Source organism: Octopus sinensis, linkage group LG15, assembly GCF_006345805.1.
Source record: "Octopus sinensis linkage group LG15, ASM634580v1, whole genome shotgun sequence".
Lineage (NCBI taxonomy): Eukaryota > Metazoa > Mollusca > Cephalopoda > Octopoda > Octopodidae > Octopus > Octopus sinensis.
The window spans coordinates 31,338,471-31,360,896 of NC_043011.1; the positions used below are offsets into that span (position 1 = coordinate 31,338,471).

General features: G+C 38.4%; 1 protein-coding gene across 3 annotated transcripts in view; it reads left to right on the forward strand.

Moving 5' to 3' along the window:
- The window catches only part of LOC115219665 (MYCBP-associated protein-like), a 133,868-nt gene that overhangs the window by 47,730 nt on the left and 63,712 nt on the right, over window positions 1–22,426 (forward strand). For all 3 annotated transcript variants that reach the window (XM_036509586.1, XM_036509588.1, XM_036509589.1), the window contains exons 9-13: window positions 355–449; window positions 3,346–3,470; window positions 4,815–5,040; window positions 9,355–9,427; window positions 16,114–16,292. In XM_036509586.1, the coding sequence (XP_036365479.1) occupies window positions 355–449; window positions 3,346–3,470; window positions 4,815–5,040; window positions 9,355–9,427; window positions 16,114–16,292 (698 nt within the window). The remainder of the gene's footprint in view (window positions 1–354; window positions 450–3,345; window positions 3,471–4,814; window positions 5,041–9,354; window positions 9,428–16,113; window positions 16,293–22,426) is intronic.

Here is a 22,426-nt window from a genome sequence, read left to right on the forward strand (position 1 = left end):
ACGCCTAAATTTTCAAAATTTATTGCCACAAATGCAGTGCATTTCAACAGAATTACTGTAACAAAATGGTTGAAAGAGTTCAACTGAAGAAGTTCATTTGCTGTGAAAAGTGAAAATTCTAGCATTCCATGCTTTTGCACTTCACCTGAAAGTGATCAAGTGGCCGAGAGTGACCAAGGGCTGTTTCTTTGGCTGCAAGTTAGTTGTGGTTGAGGCCGGTCGTTATTTGTTTTCTCATTCATAATTTTACTCTCATAATGCTAGAGTTTTGTAAAGAACTACAAACATTCCATTCATTTATGCTAATTAGGAAAAGATCATTAATTTTCTCTGGTTTTTTTTTTTGTACTTTAGGTGTAATTCAACCTAAAAGTTTAAGGCAAACCACAGACAAAGACAGCTTTAGACTTTCATTACCAAAATTTAAAAAACAGAACACCATTGTGCCGGTAAGTTTCAAATTTTAACCTATGAAGTATTAGTAAAACAGTTGCTTCTTTACTAAAAGAAATGCTATGCAGCGTGTGTGTGTAGGGGAGGGGGTTTATATATATATTGTGGCGAGCTGGCAGAAACGTTAGCACGCCGGGCGAAAATACGTAGCCATATTTCGTCTGCCGTTATGTTCTGAGTTCAAATTCCTCCGAGGTCAACTTTGCCTTTCATCCTTTCGGGGTCGATAAATTAAGTACGAGTTACACACTGGGGTCAATATAATCGACTTAATCCGTTTGTCTATCCTTGTTTGTCCCCTCTGTGTTTAGCCCCTTGCGAGAGGCCTTTTGTCACCAGCAGAGGTAAGAGCTCTACTCTAGCAGTTACACTTTCAGCACACCCGCCCCCGCTACTGACTTGGTCACCTAGGTAACGGAAGCTATCAACTATTTCTAGTTTTTCTCCCTGGAATGTGGCAGAAGTTGGTCTCAGAACATTTTCAGTATTTTCCGTTATATATACATATATATTAGTTAATATATATACATATATATTAGTTTAATATATATGTAGGGTGATGTAGTGTGATGTGGTGTTTGTGGTGTTATGGGCTGTGATGAGCTATGTGGTGTTGGTGGAGAGGGCTGCAGATGAGGTAAATGGAAGTGAAAAAAAAAAAAAAAGCAGGTGTGGCGAGTTGGATGAGAGACGGCAGCATGCAACGACATATTTATTCTTGACAGTGATTGCTCATTCCGCCTAGGTCAACAGGTAAGGTCTCTGTAGTTCTTTCTCCCTTTTGCTTCTTTTTCTGTTATCTTTTCCTCCATCACACTACATATATATTAAACTAATATATATGTATATATAGGCGGCGAGCTGGCAGAAACATTAGCATGCCGGGTGAAATGCTTTGTGGCATTTTGTCTGCCGTTACGTTGTGAGTTCAAATTCCGCTGAGGTCGACTTTGCCTTTCATCCTTTCAGGGTCGATAAATTAAGTACCAGTTATGCACTGAGGGTCCATGGAATCGACTTAATCGCTTTGTCTGTCCTTGTTTGTCCCCTCTGTGTTTCACCCCTTGTGGGTAGTAAAGAAATATATATATGTATATATAACGGAAAACACTGAAAATGCTCTGAGACCAACTTCTTCCACATTCCAGGGAGAAAAACTAGAAATAGTTGATAGCTTCCGTTACCTAGGTGACCAAGTCAGTAGCAGGGGTGGGTGTGCTGAAAGTGTAACTGCTAGAGTAAGAATAGCTTGGGCAAAGTTCAGAGAGCTCTTACCTCTGCTGGTGACAGAAGGCCTCTTGCTCAGAGTAAAAGGCAGACTGTATGACGCGTGTGTATGAACAGCCATGCTACATGGCAGTGAAACATGGGCCATGACTGCTGAGGATATGCGTAAGCTCGCAAGAAATGAAGCCAGTATGCTCCAATGGATGTGTAATGTCAGTGTTCATACTCGACAGAGTGTAAGTACCTTGAGAGAAAAGCTGGACCTAAGAAGCATTAGTTGTGGTGTGCAAGAGAGACGTTTACGCTGGTATGGTCATGTGGCGAGAATGGATGAATATAGTTGTGTGAAAAAGTGCCATACCCTAGCAGTTGAGGGAACCTGTGGAAGAGGCAGACCCAGGAAAACCTGGGACGAGGTGGTGAAGCACAACCTTCGAACTTTAGGTCTCACTGAAGAAATGACTAGAGGCCGAGACCTTTGGAAGTGTGCTGTGCATGAGAAGACCCAGCAGGACAAGTGAGACCATAACCCAGGTTGTGCCAGTCCACTTATGCATACCTTTCCTTCTGGGGACACAAAACTTTACTTGTGAAGACCTGTTGAGGCAAGTGAGAATCGAAATCGATCAACATCTATGGAAATTGCAGCTGTGATACCAGTGCAGGTGGCACGTAAAAAGCACCCACTACACTCATGGAGTGGTTGGCGTTAGGAAGGGCATCCAGCCGTAGAAACATTGCCAGATCAGACTGGGCCCGGTGCAGCCTTCTGGCTTCCCAGACCTCAGTTGAACCGTCCAACCCATGCTAGTATGGAAAGCGGACGCTAAACGATGATGATGATGATGATGATGATATATATATAGAATTGAACAGCCGAAATTTGCTATGATGATTCGGTGTCTGACTGAAGATTGAAGGCTTCGAATGATTTGTCTGTGTTCCGTGTTTGTCCCTTCCTGTATTTCACGTTCTTTATATATAAAACATTTATTCTTATATATATATATGTATATATTTAAATATATATATTATATATATATATATATAGTGAGAGAGAGAGAGAGAGAGAGAGAGATAAAGATTCAATTAAATGTACTTGGGCTTGGTATATAAAATATATATGCATACATATATAAATGTAAATATATATAGAGATATGTATGTAGAGAGGAACAAAAGCTGAAAATATTCAGATGGTGAACATTCATGTATAAGCATATAAATATTTCTATATTTACAGAGCAGATTTACATAGAGTACAAAAAATACAGAAAACTAAGTGGAGAGGGCATGGTGTTTCAGGTCCAACAGCTGTTGCTGTGGGCTCAGAAATACATAATAGTTGTAATCTCGGCTGATGCAGAAAAAGTCAAGGATATGCAACCAGTAGTGGATGCGTATAAAGATTACTGAAATTGGCCCTTGTCCTCAGGATGAAAGCAAGGGTTAACCTTGGTGGAATTTTAACTTAGAACATAAAGACAAAACTTGAATTTAGAATGTAATACTGCTAAGCATTTTTGCCTAGTGCGGTAACAATTTTGCCAGCTTGCTATCTTAGTATTCCTTAATATTGAACCTTTTCTACCTACTTTCACAAAATACTGCTGTTTGCTAACATCTTTCCTAAAGAAATAAGGACTATATTCTGTGTTCTTCTAGGATTTCCAATATCTTCAAGTGAAGGGACAACCAATTGGTGGGCCATCTGAAAATGAAACAGTCCATAGTACAGTGACGGATTCAAAAGATTTTGCGGAAGGATTACCAAAAGCTACAGTAGCGAGGTATATAACAGTTTCTTCTTTGTTGCTGTTTTGGCCTAACTACTGCAAAATCTAGTTGATCTATGATCAGAGCAGCTCAAGTCATGGCCATCTTGTTTTTGTCTGTATCTATGACTACATTGTGGTCAATGTGTTGTCCTTGCACTGACCCTTCGTATATACCAGCAATGCATCATACTGTAACCTAGTGTGAAGTGTATGAATGAATTTTATTATTTAATAAACACAATATATGTTTTTATGTGCTACTTTTAGTTTCATATGCTGAGAACATGACAAACATTGAGAACATGACAAACAAACAGCCAATATCCTGAGAACATGTCAAACAAACATCTAATGCCTCAGCACAATCATCAGACACTGCTCACATGGCATTACAAACTAAAAATAGGACGAGAGAAAAAGCAAGAAAAGGCAAGAAAGAAGTATAAGGTTGAAAAACTGGAAAACAAAAAAGTAATCAGAAAGAAACAAAAGGGGAATAAGAGTTATTTCCCTTTGATCCTAAATTATAAGACTGAAAAGATTGTGGCTAGGACCTATAGCACAGTTATTTAATTCAGTGGGGGAGGTATTTCCCAATTCTTCAACAGGAACTTAGCTATATGCTTACAACCGCTGAAAATTTTGGATCTAGAGTTCAGTAGTGAGTTAGAGATTTTGATCTGAAAATGATCTGAGTTCTTTCAGCTATGGATAGCTTACATTTTTTTTTGATCCATTAGCATATAGTGTAGATTTTTTAACTATTTCCTGTCGTATGTAGTGTTGTGTTTAGTTTCAAGCTTCATATGTGGCTAGCCAACTTGGTAGCTTTGCTTTTGTCAGAAAAGTTGGAAGAAGGTACTTTAAGATGTCCAGCATGACTCTGTGGTTAAGATGCTTGCATTGCAACCACATGGTTTCAGGTTCAGTCCCACTGCATGGAACCTTGGGCAAGTGTCTTCTACTACAACTCTGGACCAACCAATGCCTTGTAAGTGAATCTGATAGACAAAAACTATGTGGACGTGCATCATATGTATGTGTGTGTGTGTGTGTGTGTGTGTGTGTGTGCATATGTGTGCATTTGTGTTTTGTCCTCCTCTGTTTGACAACCAGTGTTGGTTTGTTTATGTCCCCATAATTTAGTTGTTTGGCACATGAGATTGATAGAAGAAATACCAGGCTTAAAAATAGTTACTGTGGCCAATTTGTTCAACTAAAACTCTTTGAGGTGTTGCCACTGCATGGTTGCAGTTCAACAACTGAAATAAATAAAAGGATAAAAAGATAAACCTTGAGCTTTGCTCTTGTTCTTCCCACATTCACATTGTTATTTCATCTCTTGATTCCTTTTAGTAAGCAAAGTACAATGGCTTCTGAAGTTGCAGATGACGAAAATCTCATAACTGGTCCAGCTTTACTACTCAATGGTCGACAAGTGAACTGGTTCTTGGACCCTAATGACCCACCAGAAAACAGTTTGGAATTCATGTTCTATTTTGAAGCACTTCTTGATCAAAAAGACAAATCTTGTATGTTTATTCAGAATAATGGTACCACAGCTATATTTTACAAGTGGAAAGTATGTAATATTTCGTTTATATTGGGTTTCTCTTACATTTAGATTATGGCTATGTGGAAGGGCTTTTGAGCTGTTAAAAGAGAGGAAAGAAAGGGGAAAGTTTTATATTACTAGAACAACTGGTTTACATGTCTAGGGACAAATTTTATGGGGAATTTCTTTGTCTTTTATCTGATCAAAGTTAATAAAACTGGATTGTGTCATATGCTAAACGTTGCCCTTTTCAAGCCTACTCAGGCTCATGGGCCCGGTTTCCCGGTTTCTGTAGCGTATGTGTTCCCCCCAGCTGGATGGGATGCCAGTCCATTGCAGTGTTACTCAAGAAACAAGAAGAGAGAGTGAGAGAAAGTTGTGGCAAAAGAGTACAACAGGGGTCGCCACCACCCCCTGCCGGAGCCTTGTGGAGCTTTTAGGTGTTTTTGCTCAATAAACACACACAATGCCCGGTCTGGGAATCGAAACTGCGATCCTCCGACCGTGAGTCCGCTGCCCTAACCACTGGGCCATTGCACCTCCACTGGATTGTGTCATAGTGTAACTATATTGAATTTCAGTTCAGCGGTACTGCTGTATGAACCTTCTTCACACGTAGCTCACTATGGATTTCTGTATTTGGAAAGTTCCTCTCCAAAGCCTAGCCACAAGCAGGGTTCCCTTTTTGAAGAAGACTGAAGTTGCTCATCATGCAAGTTCCCTGTCTCCTTGCCACTGATAATGTCCATGGCTGATACACCTTGGCATCAGTGTCCAGTCCTACAACCTGGACTGGTACTCTTTTATCAACTTCAGGATGAGAAACTAAGCTGACCTTAAGATTTGAACTCAAAGTTCAGAGAGCTAGAACGATTAACATAGTGTATTCTAACTGAAACTCTAACAACTTAGTCAAGTCACCACTCACAACAGTACAGTGGCTATACAATAATCTTGTTATAGTGTAATGAAGTGTAACTTTACTGTAATGTTTTACTGGTTAGCTTAGAGAATAGAGGCAAATTAACTGAGTAATTAGCATGTAGGATAGAATGCTTTGCACTGAGTTCAAATCCTGCTGAGGTGAACATTTTCATTTATTCTCTCAGCATTGATAAAAATATTGCCAGTCAAGGATGAAAGATTGGAGGACTTATGTGTGCACCAAGCAAGATGTCTTATAGTATCATTTCTGGGTTTGTGCATTCTGAGTTAAAATTCTGCTGAGATCAACTTGGTCTTTCATCCTTTAAGAGTTAATGAAGAAAAAGTACCTTTCATGGATTGGAAGATTTGCTTATGGATTCTGACCCATTTTTTTATCTATGGACCTCTTTGATTATTATTTTATTCTGGTGTACCCCCCATAGTCATTCAATGTTTAAGAACTAGTTTTGTAGAAACTTCTTACAAAATTCCTGTTTTATTTTTCACACATTAACTCATGTAGATTGACTTATGTAAAATATTAGAGAAAGAAACCCAGCTGTTTCTTGTAATAAATACCTATACATACATCTAAAGCAAAAACTTTTCGGGGACCCTTAAAATATTCTGGATCCCCAATTTAGAATTCTGTTGTGTGAACCCCCAAAAATCTTATATGGTCCCTCAGTTGCTCTATGGATTCCAGTTGAAACCATTGTACAGCTTTACAACTTTACAAGATGCTTTTACAGAATGTGTTCAGGCTCAGTACATTTTGAGTTCAAATCTTACTTGTTCTGTTAGGAGTTGCAGCCTACAGATAGTATCAGAAATTTGAAGAACCAATGCAAACCACATTTCTTTGATTCAGTCTATCCATGAGAGGTACTTTTTTTTTATCATTGACTCCTAAAGGATGAAAGACCAAGTTGACCTCAGCAAGATTTGAACTCAGAATGCTCAGACCCAGAAATGATACTATAAGACATCTTGTTTGATGTTCAAACTAATCACCCAATCCTACTGCCACTGCCACCATCCCTGCCACTACTGTTGCTGCTGCCACCATCACAGTGATGAGAAATGGTAGTGTCTGTGGCTTTTCTAGTATCTCTGATATCAGTAAATAGTGATAGAGTTAATGAATGCCAGTTTATAGGTTTTTAAATCATTGTAGTTATATGTAGAAGAGACAGGAAGAATACTCAACTTGATAGGAGGCTAGTGGAGGATAGTGGGATGACATGAGGATGACATAATACAGGGAATACAAGAGAGAACAAGTGATTATATCAAAATGAAGTGACAAAGTGAGAATTTAGATTCATGTTGCATTATTGAATGTAATGTTTTTGGTGAGTGAAATGTTTATCTTTCATTAATAATCTTGTCAATAATTCTTCTTAACCCTTTTGGGAATATATTTCTGCCAATGAATTGTCCGTCTACCCTAGTTAACTTACCCACTTTGTTGTCCTGGCTCTCCCCCATCACCATATCCTAGAAAATCTTATGAGAGACTAAATCTAGTATGATGTATAGTGATATAACTAAAGGCTGTACACTCTAAAAAAATTTTTCCCAGTTTTATTTTCTTTCCTCTTCAATCCCACCCTTGTATGTCCCTGCACCAAAAGATTGCCCCCACAAAATCTAGCAGCATTCATTAAAGATAAACTTCAATTCATCAGCAATTGTTTTATCCAGCATCATTCACACGCCCCCTCCATCTTTTTTGCCATCCTTAAGGTGACAAGCTGGCAGAATCATTAGCATACTGGACAAAACGCTTAGTGGCATGTCTTCCAGATTTTTATGTTCAGTGTTCAAATGTTGCTGAGGACAATTTTGCCCCTCATCTTTTTTGAGTGTTGGTAAAATAAGTACCAGTTGAGTACTGGAGTAGATGAAATCAACTAGCCCTCTACCCCCAAAGTGACAATGTGCTTCAATTCATTTTGGAAATAATCAAGAATTTGAATGAGTTTACTATAAAATAGTAACACCTTTATTATTAAGATATTGGAAGGTAGTGAAATGGCTGAATCATTAGTGTGTCAGACAAAATGCTGAGTGACATTTCTTCATGCTCTTTACATTCAAACAACCAATTCCTCCCACTAAAAATTTCTAGCTTTGTGCCAAAATTTGAAACCATTATTAATCCTGACAATAGTTTTTCATTAACTCTTTTGTGAATATATTTCTAAGTAAATTATATTGACTATGGGTAATCCCAAAAGTAAGGTCTCCAAAGCACTGGGGATGCAGGGAAACTGTGCATGTGGCTATTGGCAACACTGTTGTGTTTGTTGTGCATGCACCTGCACCTGCCCCTGTGTGTGCCTCACTGTCATGCTCAGTCTTGGCTTGGCAATTGTATCTGATGGAGTTCTCGATTGACGCTACCACCAAGTGTGAAGTTTGCACAGTTATTCAGTTTTTGAATGCAAAAGGCATTAAACCGATTGAAATTCATTGTCAATTAACGAAAGTGTACGGTAAGGTGTACATGGATGTCAAAAACGTCTGCAAGTGGTGTAGGGGGTTTGCAGGTGGTCATACTGAAATTCACATTGAAGAAAGAAGTGGAGTGACCATCAATTTCTGACAAGACAGTTGCAAAGGTTGAGCAAATCCTGCATGAAGATTAGGGGATCACTCTGGATTATCTTCACATTTTGGTTCTTGAGGTTTCCCAAAGCACCATTCATAGGGTTTTGAGTGAAAATTTGCAATATCGGAAGATGTGTGCAAGATGGGTCCCATAAATGCTCATAGAAGACCATAAATGGCAACCCACCTTATAGTCTGGACTTGGCACCCAGTGACTACCACCTGTTCCCTAAGTTGAAAGAACATTTGGCTGGAACATGCTTCAGCAATGATGACAAGGTGAAAGATGAGGTTAACACTTCCTCAATGACATGGTGGTGAGCTGGTATGGCATGGTTTTATAAAAACTGACCCGGTGCCTACAAAAGTGCATCGACTGAAATGGTGGTTATGTAGAAAAATAGATAAATGTTCAAACTTTAAAATGATGTAAACATCATTGACAATAAACATTTCTGTGATTTCTAAATATTTTTGGAGACCTTACTTTTGGGATTATCCTTATAATTAAGAATTTGAAAGGATTTAGTATAAAATAAGATTTTTTTTTTATTATTGGAACATAACAGAATTAACAGACAGTTCTTATATAAAATTCTTATGCAAGCTGTTTTAATTTAGACATGTACACTTTAAATATTGCATTTTTATTGTATCGAACTGGGGATAATCTTTGATGTTCTTAGGATCCCTAACCATAAAGGTTAATACAGTAAAAATTCATTTTTTTTTCACTCCAGATATCTCTTAACTTTTTATTATCCATCTGAGATCTTGAAACAATTCTCTTATTTCCAGAAACTTTTCAAAGACAACCCGTTCAACCCTTTCCAAAGACAACACCAATATTTCTATTTCAATGATTCAGATGGTAAATATTTGATTTTTGTAACATTGAGACAAATGAATTGTTGCTAGCTAAGCAGTTTTTTTACCCTCATTTTAATTTTTTTTTTAATTTTTTTTTTTTTAATAACTTCAGTACAAGGCAGGGCTATTTGTTTAAGAAGTTCATTTTGTAATCTCATGGCTTCTGGCTCATTCCCTCTGTTTGGCATTATGGGCAAGATTTTCTATTGTCAAGGGATAACCAATATCTTGTGTCTTGGGATTGAAATTATCTGACAGAAACTGTTAGGAAACCCACTATATGTGTGTGTGTGTATGTATGTAATATATATATATATATATATATATATATATATATATATATCTGTTGTATTTCGGGATGGTCATTTTTTTTGCCAAATAAACAAGCGCACTATAAATTCGTTCTTCACTTGTTTATTATTGTTCTTATTTTAACTCATGTCCATTGGTTGGATATCTTTCATCACACATCTGTGACCTCTTCAGTGACACTTTTTGTTTACATGTGTACTCTTGCTCCACTTACTCCATTCTGCTCTTCTATGATGTGTATCCTTATATGTACATGCGTCCCCATATGTGTGCACGTGTGTCTATGTGTGTGTGTGTATGCTTGTGTGTATGTGTCATTGTTCTTAGCAGTATAGCCTTCCCTTCCCTTCCTTTCCCACCTTTCACCCCATTGTGTTGCTGCTGTCCTAGGACCCGATAATTTGGTACAGTTCCTGTATCTCTCTGTGTTTGTGTGTTCGCCCATGGTGTTGCCATCGTGGTAGTTGATGTTGTTATTGCTGTCATTGTTACCACAGCTGCTGCTGTTGTTGTTAATTGTGTTGATATTGTTGTGGCTGTCCATAAAGTTATTGTCTTTGTGTGTGTGTATGGGTTCACTTCATATGTTGTTTGTATCCATACCCTTTATATAAATTTATTTATTTATTTATTTCATCTATCTCTATTTCTTATATTTACCACAGGTATGTGACAAATATATTTATTTATTTTTTATATTTATCTATCTCTATTTTTTATATGTATCACAGGTATGTGCATATATGTCTATTGTGTGTGTATTACTCTGTCTGTATCTGTGTTTTATTTACCCTGGAGAGAAGGTGGGAGAAGTATGCAGTAATATACATCTGGAAGATCCTGGAAGGAATTGTGCCAAATTTTGGCATTGAAAGCTGCACCAATGCCAGAACGGGATGACACTGCATAGTGCCAAAGATCCCAGCAACGCCATCGCACTTCAGGACCAGTTACTGCAACAGCCTGGGTTTCAAGGGCCCACAGCTTTTTAATATTCTCCCAAAGAGTCTGAGGAACTTGCACAAAGTAGATGTAGGCGTTTTTAAATCAAAGCTAGACCTCTTCCTGTTGAGAGTCCCAGATGAACCTACCTCACAGCAAGAGGTGCAAATGAGGGTAGCTATATCAAACTCCATTCTTCACTAAGTACCACATATTGGAGGAGGCTCTCGGTAATAACAGTGCAGCAAAACGGCGTTGCATCAGCATGGCTGCAGCTCTGAGCTGTAAACTACAGAAAAAAAATTTTTCGCTCTCTCTCTTCTCTTCCCATCTGTCTTTAGTCATGTGGTGTGGTGGTGGGTGTTACTGTTCCATTTGTGTTTTCTATTGAGGCTAGGTCTGTCTACAGCTATGTGTGTTGCCTCTGTGGTCTGTCTAAGTGTTGTGTCAGTTCTATGCATCGATATGAGAAATTGTATGTTGAAACAGATATTGTTGTATTTCAGGATGGTTATTGTTCTTATTTTAATGCTTATCCATTGTCCAGAAATCTTTCGTCACACATCTGTGACCTCTTCAGTGGCACTTTTTGTTTACGTGCTGCACTCTTGCTCCACTTGCTTCATTCTGCTCTTCTATGATGTGTATCCTTATGTGTGCATGCGTTTGCATCTGTGTTTGTGTTTGTGTATGCGTGCATGCATGTGTGTGTGTGTGTGTGTGTGTGTGTGTGTGTTATATATCCCCGGTATGTGTGTGTGTCATTGTTCTTAGCAGCAGTATGAGGGGAAGGCCATACTGCTGCTAAGACCAATGATACACACGCACAAGCATACACACCTGTATTAAGTAATTCTCATAGACTTTCAAATATATATACATACATATATATATATATATATATATATATATATATATATATATATATATATATATATGTGTGTGTGTATATATATATATATATATATCGTGGCACTCTGTTGGTTATGACAATGAGAGTTCCAGTTGATCTAATCAACAGAACAGCCTGCTCATGAAATTAAAGTGCAAGTGGCTGAGCACTCCACAGACACATGTACCTGCAATTCTCGGGGAGATTCAGCATGATACAGAGTGTGACAAGGCTGTCCCTTTGAAATACAGGTACAACAGAAACAGGAAGAAAGAGTGAAAGTTGTGGTGAAAGAGTACAGCAGGGTTTGCCACCATCCCCTGCCGAAGCTTTATGGAATTTTAGGTGTTTTCACTCAATAAACACTCACAATGCCCGGTCTGGGAATTGAAACCGTGATCCTGTGACCACGAGTCTGCTGCCCTAACCATTGGGCCATTGCGCCTCCGCATGCATATATATATATATACACACACACACACACACACACACACACACACACACACACACACAAAATTAATATAAACAGCAGTTTGTAATGGTTCACTAGAAAGGAGACTAAATGTGACTATGGTGTTAGAAAACACCTCTATTGCTAGAAATAAGAGCTAAAATGTTCTAATGCTGTAGTTAACGTACATAAATGTAAATATATATGCTAACAGGGACCATAATTGTCTGAAAAGTGCCAATTGAGAATTCCTTATACTGACACCAGTTTCAGCAAGTTCCTCTAATATATATTAGTGTATATGTTTACATTTATGTGCTTTGACAACAGCATTAGAGCATTTTAGCTCTTATTTCTAGCAATGTAGCTATTTTCTAAAGACCATAGCCACATTTAACGACAACTACAATTTTCTTTTTTTTTTTTTTGGTGACTTCTTCATTCCAGAAGCATGAAGCAGTTGGGCTCCCATTAGGGGCCTGCTAAACTTGAAGTAGCATGGAACTGAATCAAACTGTTTTGAATAATATGTGAGTGTGTGTGTGTGGGGGGTGGTGTCAGTATTTGTGTTTGTTACCCACCACCACCACCACACCACCACCACCACCACCACCACCTTTGTTGGTTTGTTTACATCTCCATAACTAAGTGGGTCAACAAAAAAATGACTGTATAAGTACTGGGCTTAAAAAAGAAATATAAGTTCTGGGGTTGATTTGTTTCATTAAGCACTTCGAAGGTGCTACTCCAGTATGGCCATGGTCCAATGACTGAAAAAGATAAAAGACAAAAAGATAAATGATTTACATACCAATTATGATGTCATTGCTTAATTGTAGTGTTACACACACACACACAGACACAGACACACACACACACATGCATGCACACATACACAAACACACACACACACACACACATACACACACAAACAGACAAGAAACACAGGAGAGATAAATGAGTCTCTGTAAGGCTATTGATACTTTATATTAGTAAACCAGTTTCAGCTTTCATCTGTGTTTTCGTTGCTTGAGGTTATTTTAGAGGAAAGCTGGTCTTTATGTCTTTCTTATTAACCTTGGTTAGCAACTGAGACAGATATCACGTCTGATACGAGAAATCAATTTATATGTGCAAGAGCAAGACTTGTATGAAAAAGTTGTATATTTAACAAGACTACGTTTATAAGCCAACAGGGAGACGGGTGGACTTCCTTGTGGTCATTGAGCCTGCTACAGATTGCAACCAAATCTCCCACAGATCATATTTGTACTGTCTTAAAAAACAAAAACGGAAGGACTCATTCAATAATATAGCCATCATCATCATCATCATCATCATCATTGTCGCCATTGTCGTCGTCATCGTCGTTTGTTTTAATGTCCACTTTTCATGCTTGTATGGGTTGGACGGAATTTATAGAGGCAGATTTTCTATGGCTGAATGCCCTTCCTAGCGCCAACCCCTCATTATTATCTTGTTTCTAAGCAAGGTAATAATACTTCCCCATTGCCCAGATATGTTTTTGCAGAATACTGGAAATGAATGACTTTTGTATGACAGACTTCATACCCAGTTTAGCACTGTTACCCAGTCCTTGGGTGTCTTTAGCAAAGTCCACTCCATTGCAAGCATCCAGGTCTCTTCCAGGGAGGAAGGTATTCAGATCAGGATACCTTTTCCCTCCACCTCTCTCCCTCTGCCTTTCCTCCTCTGCTTCTCTCCCTCCGCCTCTCTTCTCTCTCCTTTTACCATTCCTACCGCTGCCCTTAAAGGCCCTGTAAAGACCTGGACTATCTTTCTAAGTGTTAAAAGGAAAAAAATCCGAGACAGCCTTATCCACTGGGTCCTTGTCGTTTTTTAAGATAAGGTGTAAGTTGAAGGAGATTTGGTTTCTATTTCTATCAGATCAAACAACCACATAGAGGCACTCTCTCTCTCTCTCTCTCTCTCTCTCACTTGCTCAGACTACTCTAAACTGAGCAATAATTTCTGTCACAGATGGAAGTAAGCTGGATGAGTTCCTTTTATTACTTCCGTCTTGGTGAAAGCAGAGGTATTGTTTCCAGTCATGTTTGTTTGTTTGATTGTTTGTCTATGGACAAGATGTCTCAAAAACTGCCCGATGAATTCAGATGAAACTTTCAGGGTTGTTTGGCCTCATGACTGGCACAAACTGATTAGATTTTGGGATCGATCTGGTACCGGGCAAGGATTCTGGATTATTTTTCCTGATTTTTTTTTACTTAATTTTTGAGAGCAGTCAGGTTTATTTCTAGTATTCTCGATTCTGAGAGCAGTTGAGTTTATTTTAGGTATTCTCATTTAAAAAATCATCTCTGGCTAATCATTGAGACGTTGGTGTTGCCTTGGTGGAAGTTTGCGCTCTCTGAGTGCTCTTGTTAGTATGTAATTCAGTCACTTGTATTTGTGAGTTCAGATCCTGTTAGGGCAAAATTATGTGACCTTGTGGTCAGCATGTTGCATTCATGAGCACAAGATCATGGTTTCAATTTGTAGACCAGTTGGTGTGTTGTGTTCTTGAGCAAAACACTTCATTTAGTGTTGCTCCTGTCCATTCAGCTGTAAAGGAGTTACCCTACGATGGACATTCAAGAAGAATGTTGTGATCATGGTAATTTTACATGCCAGGGAAACTGGGTAACCAGCCCTATGAGTCCCAGGACTTGAGATGGAACATTTTTATCCTGTTAGAATCAGATTCAGCTTTCAAACACCAAGAAGAAACTGGTGGGGTTGACTGAACTTAATCAACTGTGCTTGTATCCACCTCAGGAAAATAGTACTTTTGCTTCAGCAAGAGCTCTATTGAGAGTATAAGATATACTGAGTGAATTGTAGTTGTGGCTATTGCCAGTGTTATGTAAATGGCATGTAAAATGCACCCGTTACACTCTCAGAGTGGTTGGCATTAGGAAGGGCACCCAGCCGTAGAGACCATGCCAAATCAGACTGGAACCTGACACAGCCTTCCGCCTTACCAGTTTCAGTCAAACCATCTAACCCATGCTAGCATGGAAAGTAGACGTTAAATGATGATGATGATGAATGCTTTGCTTGTTCAAATTTCTTGGACTTGTCTCTCATCACAGGTCATCATCAACTTTTGACATGGTCGAACAACCAATCCCAATCAGTTGGGATTCACAGTATAGGTTGTACACTATTCATCCTTTCAGTTGTTGAATACAAAACGTTGCTCATGGGACTTCCATTCAGGTGATTTTCCTGAGTCACCATCTCTCCCTTGCATGTTAATCCAGCACAAGGTTATCTGTTTGCAGCTGAGTGGACTGGAGCAATATGAAATGGAAGTGTTTTGATCAAGAACACGACACACAGCTGGTCTGGGAATTGGAACACCCTAACCACTAGGCCACATTTCTCTGTCACAGGTAGTAATATAATATTCCTTTGCTGAGCACTCTAGAACAAAAAAGATAAGCTCCTATGGAATAGTTTCAGTTTTCACTTGAAACTGTCATTAATGACAAAGGAAATCAATGAGACTTAAATACAAAGTCCATTGCAGTGAGGGATCTTTTCGGTTTGAACGGCAGTTTTTTAAAATAATTTCCACATAACTAAATACTTTTAAACTTTGTATACTGGTAGAATGTGTTTATAAAACATCTTTTTCTCTTGGCTTTATTGAGAAAATTCTATAGTTTGTAAGATATTTGTTTTTTTTCTTCAATTTCTACAATTTCAACCAATCAATGACGTCTATTGAAGGTGAAAATATTCTTTGCCGTATGAATATGTCCCTCTTTTAAGAAACAGATTGGGTTTATTTACATTTGTGAAGAAAAAAAGATGCCCTTCCCCCCACTCCTAACCCTAACCCTAAAATAGATTGAAATGCAATAGATTGATACTAGGGTCATAATTATGGGTGACAATTTCATATGACACCGCTAGAAAAAACTGCCGTTCAAACCGAAAAGATCCGCAGTGAGTTCTAATTCAAGCTCAAGTAATCCATTCTGTTTTTATTTATGTCTTCAGACAAGAGATATGTCACTACTTAACCAAATCCTACTGTAACTCTGTGATTGCTCCTTTTCAGGTGTCATTTTACCAAATCAGACAATAGAATTCCCGTTTACTTTTAAATCTCCCCAAATTGGGATTTTCTATGAAGTGTTGCAGTTTGTCACCTTTCCACAGTTACCTCGTGTTGTTATATCACTACAAGGGATCATTAAACCACTGGACGTATATTCTGTTTCCCGGAGTAACCTATCGGTAAGAATCATTACAACTTGTTTTGTTATCTTATATTTCATAATAATAATAATGATAATAATAATGATAATAATAAATGCCCTGATGCAGTACCAGGCAGTGGCTCTCGTGGCTTCTGATCTTAACTGATTGGAAGTGTTATCATGTACATTGTTTTGTCTTGGTATAAAAGATGGGCTACAGTAAATATTCTGCTCAATACCACAGATTTGCTTGTCAGTTGTTTGACCTTAACCAGTTGAGCATGTCCCTTAGTGGCTGATGATATGTGCATCTCTGATCACGAGCAGAAGTAGTGGGGGAGCATCATAGCCATGTGTTGAGAAGGGTTCTTTGGGGTTTGAATGATTCGCCTCTGGAAACATGGGTGTTTCGTTCAACATCCTTAAACAAACCTTATTCAGGGACCTTTTGAGCGAGATGGGCTACTCAACCTGAAGAAAATTCTAACTGGGCCCCACCTGTAAGGTCATGCGCTGTTTAGCTCGATATGAGATTACCATGTCGCGCACATATGGTTGTGATGCATGTGCCTGGTGTACCCTTATCAGACGGGTAGTCATGATGGGTATATTGGGCTTCGTATATTTTACCCCAGTGTCACTTTGATGGCATGAACTGCTCTTTCACTCAATAGTAATAATAATAATAATAATAATAATAAATACCCTGATGCAGTACCAGGCAGTGGCTCTCGTGGCTTCTGATCTTAACTGATTGGAAGTGTTATCATGTACATTGTTTTGTCTTGGTATAAAAGATGAGCTACAGTAAATATTCTGCTCAATACCACAGATTTTCTTGTCAGTTGTTTGACCTTAACCAGTTGAGCATGTCCCTTAGTGGCTGATGATATGTGCATCTCTGATCACGAGCAGAAGTAGTTGGGGAGCATCATGCATGTGCCTGGTGTACCCTTATCAGACGGGTAGTCATGATGGGTATATTGGGCTTTGTATATTTTACTCCAGTGTCACTTTGATGGCATGCACTGCTCTCTCACTCAATAATAATAATAATAATAATAATAATAATAATAATGATTTCAAATTTTACCACAAGGGCAACAGTTTTGGGGGAGGGGATGAGTTGATTACATGAACCCCAGTGTTCAACTGGTACTTATTTTATCAACCCCGAAAGGATGAAAGGCAAAGTCAACCTGAATGGAATTTGAACTCAGAATGTTGTGACAGGCAAAATACTGCTAAGCATTTCGTCTAGCATGCTAATAATTCTGCCAGCTTGCTTCCTTCAATAATAATAATAATAATAATAATAATAATGATAATGATAATGATAATGATAATGGTAATAATAATGGCTTCAAATTTTGCCACAAGGGCAGCAGTTTTGGGGAAGGGGATGAATCGATTACATCAACCCCGGTGTTCAACTAGTACTTATTTTATCAAACCCGAAAAGATGAAAGGCTAAGTCGACCCCGATGGAATTTGAACTCAGAACATAAAGATGGATGAAATGCCGCTAAGCATTTTCCCTCTGTGAGCTCATCGCCTTAATAATAATAATAATAATAATAATAATATTAATAATAATAATATTGATGATGATGATGATGATGATGAACCTTTGTACTACAAGCACAAAGCCTGAAATTTAGGGGAAGTGGGTAAGTCAATTACATCAACCCCAGTGCATAACTGGTACTTAATCAACTCCGAAAGGATGAAAGGCAAAGTCAACCCCAGCAGAATTTGAACTCAAAACATAAAGTCGGTCGAAATGCCGCTAAGCATTTTGCCTGGTGTGCTAATGATTCTGTGAGCTTGCTGCCTTAATAATAATAAAAATAATAATATTGCACAAGGGCAGCTTGGAGGAGATGGGGGGACGAGTTGAATGTATTGACACCAGTGTACAACTGGTACTTATTTTATCAACCCCAAAAGATGAAAGGCAAAGTTGATTGACCTTGGCAGAATTTGAACTCAGGATGTAGTGATGGATGAAATACCACTAAGCTAACAATTCTACCAGCTTGCTGCCAATAATAATGATGATGATGATGATGATGATGATGGAACTCTCCCATTAAAGATGGTGTATGAGTGTTCAGCTTTTTGTTGAACATCCTTCACAAAGGATTTTTATAGTGATCAAATGTATGTGTTGTACATTAGACCTTCACCATGAAGGCACATTGCTCAGTAGTTAGAGTGTTGAGCTTACGATTGTGAGATTGTGAGTTCGATTCCTGGACCGGGCTGTGTGTTGTGTTCTTGAGCAAGACACTTCATTTCATGTTGCTCCAGTTCACTCAGCTGTAGAAATGAGTTGCGACGTCACTGGTGCCAAGCTGTATTGGCCTTTGCCTTTCTCTTGGATAACATCAGTGGTGTGTAGAGGGGAGGCTGGTATGCATGGGCAACTGGTGGTCTTCCGTAAAAACAACCCTAGGTTGTGCGTTCATCCGTGAGGTGACTACTATTACTACTACTACTACTACTACTAATAATAATAATGACAACAACAACAACAACAATAATAATAATCCTTTCTACTATAGGCAGAAGATTTGGATTTTTGTGGAGAGGGGGACAATCGATCACATCGACCCCAATGCTTGACTGGTACCTAATTTATTGATCCCAAAAGGATGAAAGGCAAAGTCGACCTCAGCGGAATTTGAACTCAAAAAGTAGCAACGGGCGAAATACTGCTAAGCATTCCGTCCAGGGTGCTAACAACTTTGCCAGCTTGCTGCCTTCAATAGTAGTAGTAGTAGTAGTAGTAGTAGTAGTAATCAATGATAATAAAAATAATAATGGTAGGCGTAATTTTAATTGCAATAATGGTAAAGGTGATAATAATGATAGAGATGATAATAACCATTTCTACAGTAGCCACACAGGACTCAATAATAATAATATTAATATAGAATAAAAATGTCTTATAGAACAAGAAGAAAAATTTAAGTAGTACACCAAATCACTTGTTTCATGTTTAATCCAGAAGCTTGTCCCTCAGGGAAGAGCCAGCCTGGGGTTGAAAAGCCATCCAGTAGCACAAACTCTTCTCCAAATATGAACCTGGAACTACCCCAACTTGAGCCCTACAAGTTCACCACCACAGCCACCACAAAGAGTATAAACAAGTTATATACACTTGTTACTATGTATTAGGTAGGCCATCTCAAGAAAGAAACACTGCAAACTCTTACAAAATATGGAGAACATGAAATCAAGACAGCAGACCCTATTTGGATAAAAACAAATTAGCAAATGTTATGAGGGATTCTTTAGAAATAACAGACTCACAGATAGTGAAATAATCATAATTAAGTTTGTAGTGGAAAATGACAGGCAGGAAATGAAGAATCAGGTGAAGAGAGGAGCTTGCCATTAATCTTAATTGAATGACTACCATCTGACCAAATTATGAAAAGGCCTGAAGAAATAATAAATTCTAATGAACCTAATAAAGATAGCCAGAAAAGTGGTAAGGAGATTTTTGAAAACCACACATTTGCTGAAGAACACAGTGAGTCTATGATGGGAATGAAGGAGAAAATTCTGAATAAGTTTGAGGTTGTAAGACATGCAAGTATGAATGATAGAGAACCATTTCATGAACTCACAAATGCAAACCAGAATAAAAAAAAACAAATTGAAATTAGCAACAGTGTAACAAACGAAATCATATGGGGATTTAAACTTGATTTCACTGAGTTAAATGAAATTAGGAGTGGCTGTGTGGTAAGTAGCTTGCTTACCAACCACATGGTTCCAGGTTCAGTCCCACTGCGTGGCATCTTGGGCAAGTGTCTTCGGCTATAGCCCCGGGCCGACCAATGCCTTGTGAGTGGATTTGGTAGACGGAAACTAAAAGAAGCCTGTCGTATATATGTATATATATGTGTGTGTGTGTGTGGTGTGTGTGTGTGTGTGTGTGTTGTGTGTGTGTGTGTGTGTGTGTGTATGTTTGTGCGTCTGTGTTTGTCCCCCTAGCATTGCTTGACAACTGATGCTGGTGTGTTTTACGTCCCCGTCACTTAGCGGTTCGGCAAAAGAGACCGATAGAATAAGTACTGGGCTTACAAGTCCTGGGGTCAATTTGCTCGACTAAAGGCAGTGCTCCAGCATGGCCGCAGTCAAATGACTGAAACAAGTAAAAGAGAAAGAGAAAGAGAACAATGTAACAAAAGAAATCATATGGGGATTTAAATTGATTTCACTGAGTTAAATGAAATTATTTATGCATCTGCTAAAGCAATTGAAACCAGGCTGCATGTTTCCGAAAAAAAAAGAAAAAAGAAAAAAGAACTTGGGAAGAAATCCAAACTGGAAAAGTAAAACTGAAAAAGAGATTGAATTAATGAGAGGTGAAATATCAATATTAAATGAACTAATCTTTGGAAACGATGTAAAATCCAGAAAAGGAAGAAAGATGAAGAGAAAAAAATGGATTTTCACCCAGAGAAGAACTGATATCAACAAAGGAAACACTGAAACGAAAGCTCAAAGGATACAAAGATTTGAGAAAAGAAACAAATTTTACAAGCAAAATAAGCTGTTCACATCCAATGTGAAAATAATAAGGCATCCAACTGTAGATCAGACTGGAGCCTGATGCAGCCTCCTGGCTTCCTAGATCCTGGTCAAATCATCCAACCCATGCTAGCATGGAAAACGGACGTTAAACGATGATGATGACATAATGAATATGCAGATTGGATTAGATGCATAGAAAGATCCTACCAAAATTTTCCAGAACAAGCATGGGATGACATCACAGTAGCAGACCTAAGAATGACACTCATGAAGGCTCATAAGTGGAAATCTCCTGGTAAAAATAGGGTACCAAATTTCTGGCTTGCATCACTCCAAAAATGTTCATGTGCGTGTGGAACGTTAGTTCAGCTATTCAAAGAAATTATGAGAGATTCCATGAGCGCAGCTGATTGGTTAGCAAGTGGTATTATCTACTCCCAAAGAATAACGAAACCAAAGTTCAAAGAAAAATATTGGCCCATAACCTGTTTATCTGCCACATATAGGATTTTGACATCCATCCTTGTGGAGGAAAAACGCATTTATGGAACAGATCAAAAAAAGAGACTGAAAATTAGTTGAGAATGATCTCTGTCTTACTGTGTGTGTGTATTCAACAGTTATTTTCTCCTTCCCTATATCTCTAGAACGTTTTTACATTGGATGCTTATAGGTGCAGGAGTGGCTGTGTGGTAAGTAGCTTGCTTACCAACCACATGGTTCCGGGTTCAGTCCCACTGCATGATATCTTGGGCAAGTGTCTTCTACTATAGCCTATTGTAGGCTTCTACTATAGGCTTCTACTATAGCCTATACAAGCATTGCTTGACAACCGATGCTGGTGTTTTTTCATGTCCCCGTAACTTAGCGGTTCAGCAAAAGTGCCCGATAGAATTAGTAGAAGGCATTTGCACCTTGGGCAAATGCCTTCTACTAATAGCCTCAGGCTGACCAAAGCCTTGTGAATGGATTTGGTAGACGGAAACTGAAAGAAGCCCGTCGTATATATATGTATATATATATGTGTGTGTGTGTATTTGTATGTCTGTGTTTGTCCCCCCAACATCGCTTGACAACCGATGCTGGTGTGTTTACATCCCTGTAACTTAGTGGTTCGGCAAAAGAGACCGATGGAATAAGTACCAGGCTTACAAAGAATAAGTCCCAGAGTCGATTTGCTCGACTAAAGGCGGTGCTCCAGCATGGCCACAGTCACATGACTGAAACAAGTAAAAGAGTAAAAAGTGGAAAAGATTGTTTTAACTGGTACATCACATGTATTGAGAAAAGCATTGTTGCTGTGAGAATGATTACAACCCAAGTAAATATTTTTCTTTACCTTTTTCCTTTCTTTTTCTTCTTTTATTTTCAAATATTTTCTGTTTGTAAATGAACAATGTAGTGTGTTTATTTTAATGGCCTATCAATATATACAATGATTTTCTTTGCCCTAGGTGTCTGGAAGACACTAGGCAAGAAATGGAAACAAAATTGAAAGAAATAAAACCCACAATAATAATCATAAAAAACAAAGCCTGAAATTACATAGACCCCCCCAGTACTCATTGACCCCAAAAAAAGATGAAAAGCAGAGTCAACCTCAGAATTTGAAACCAAAAC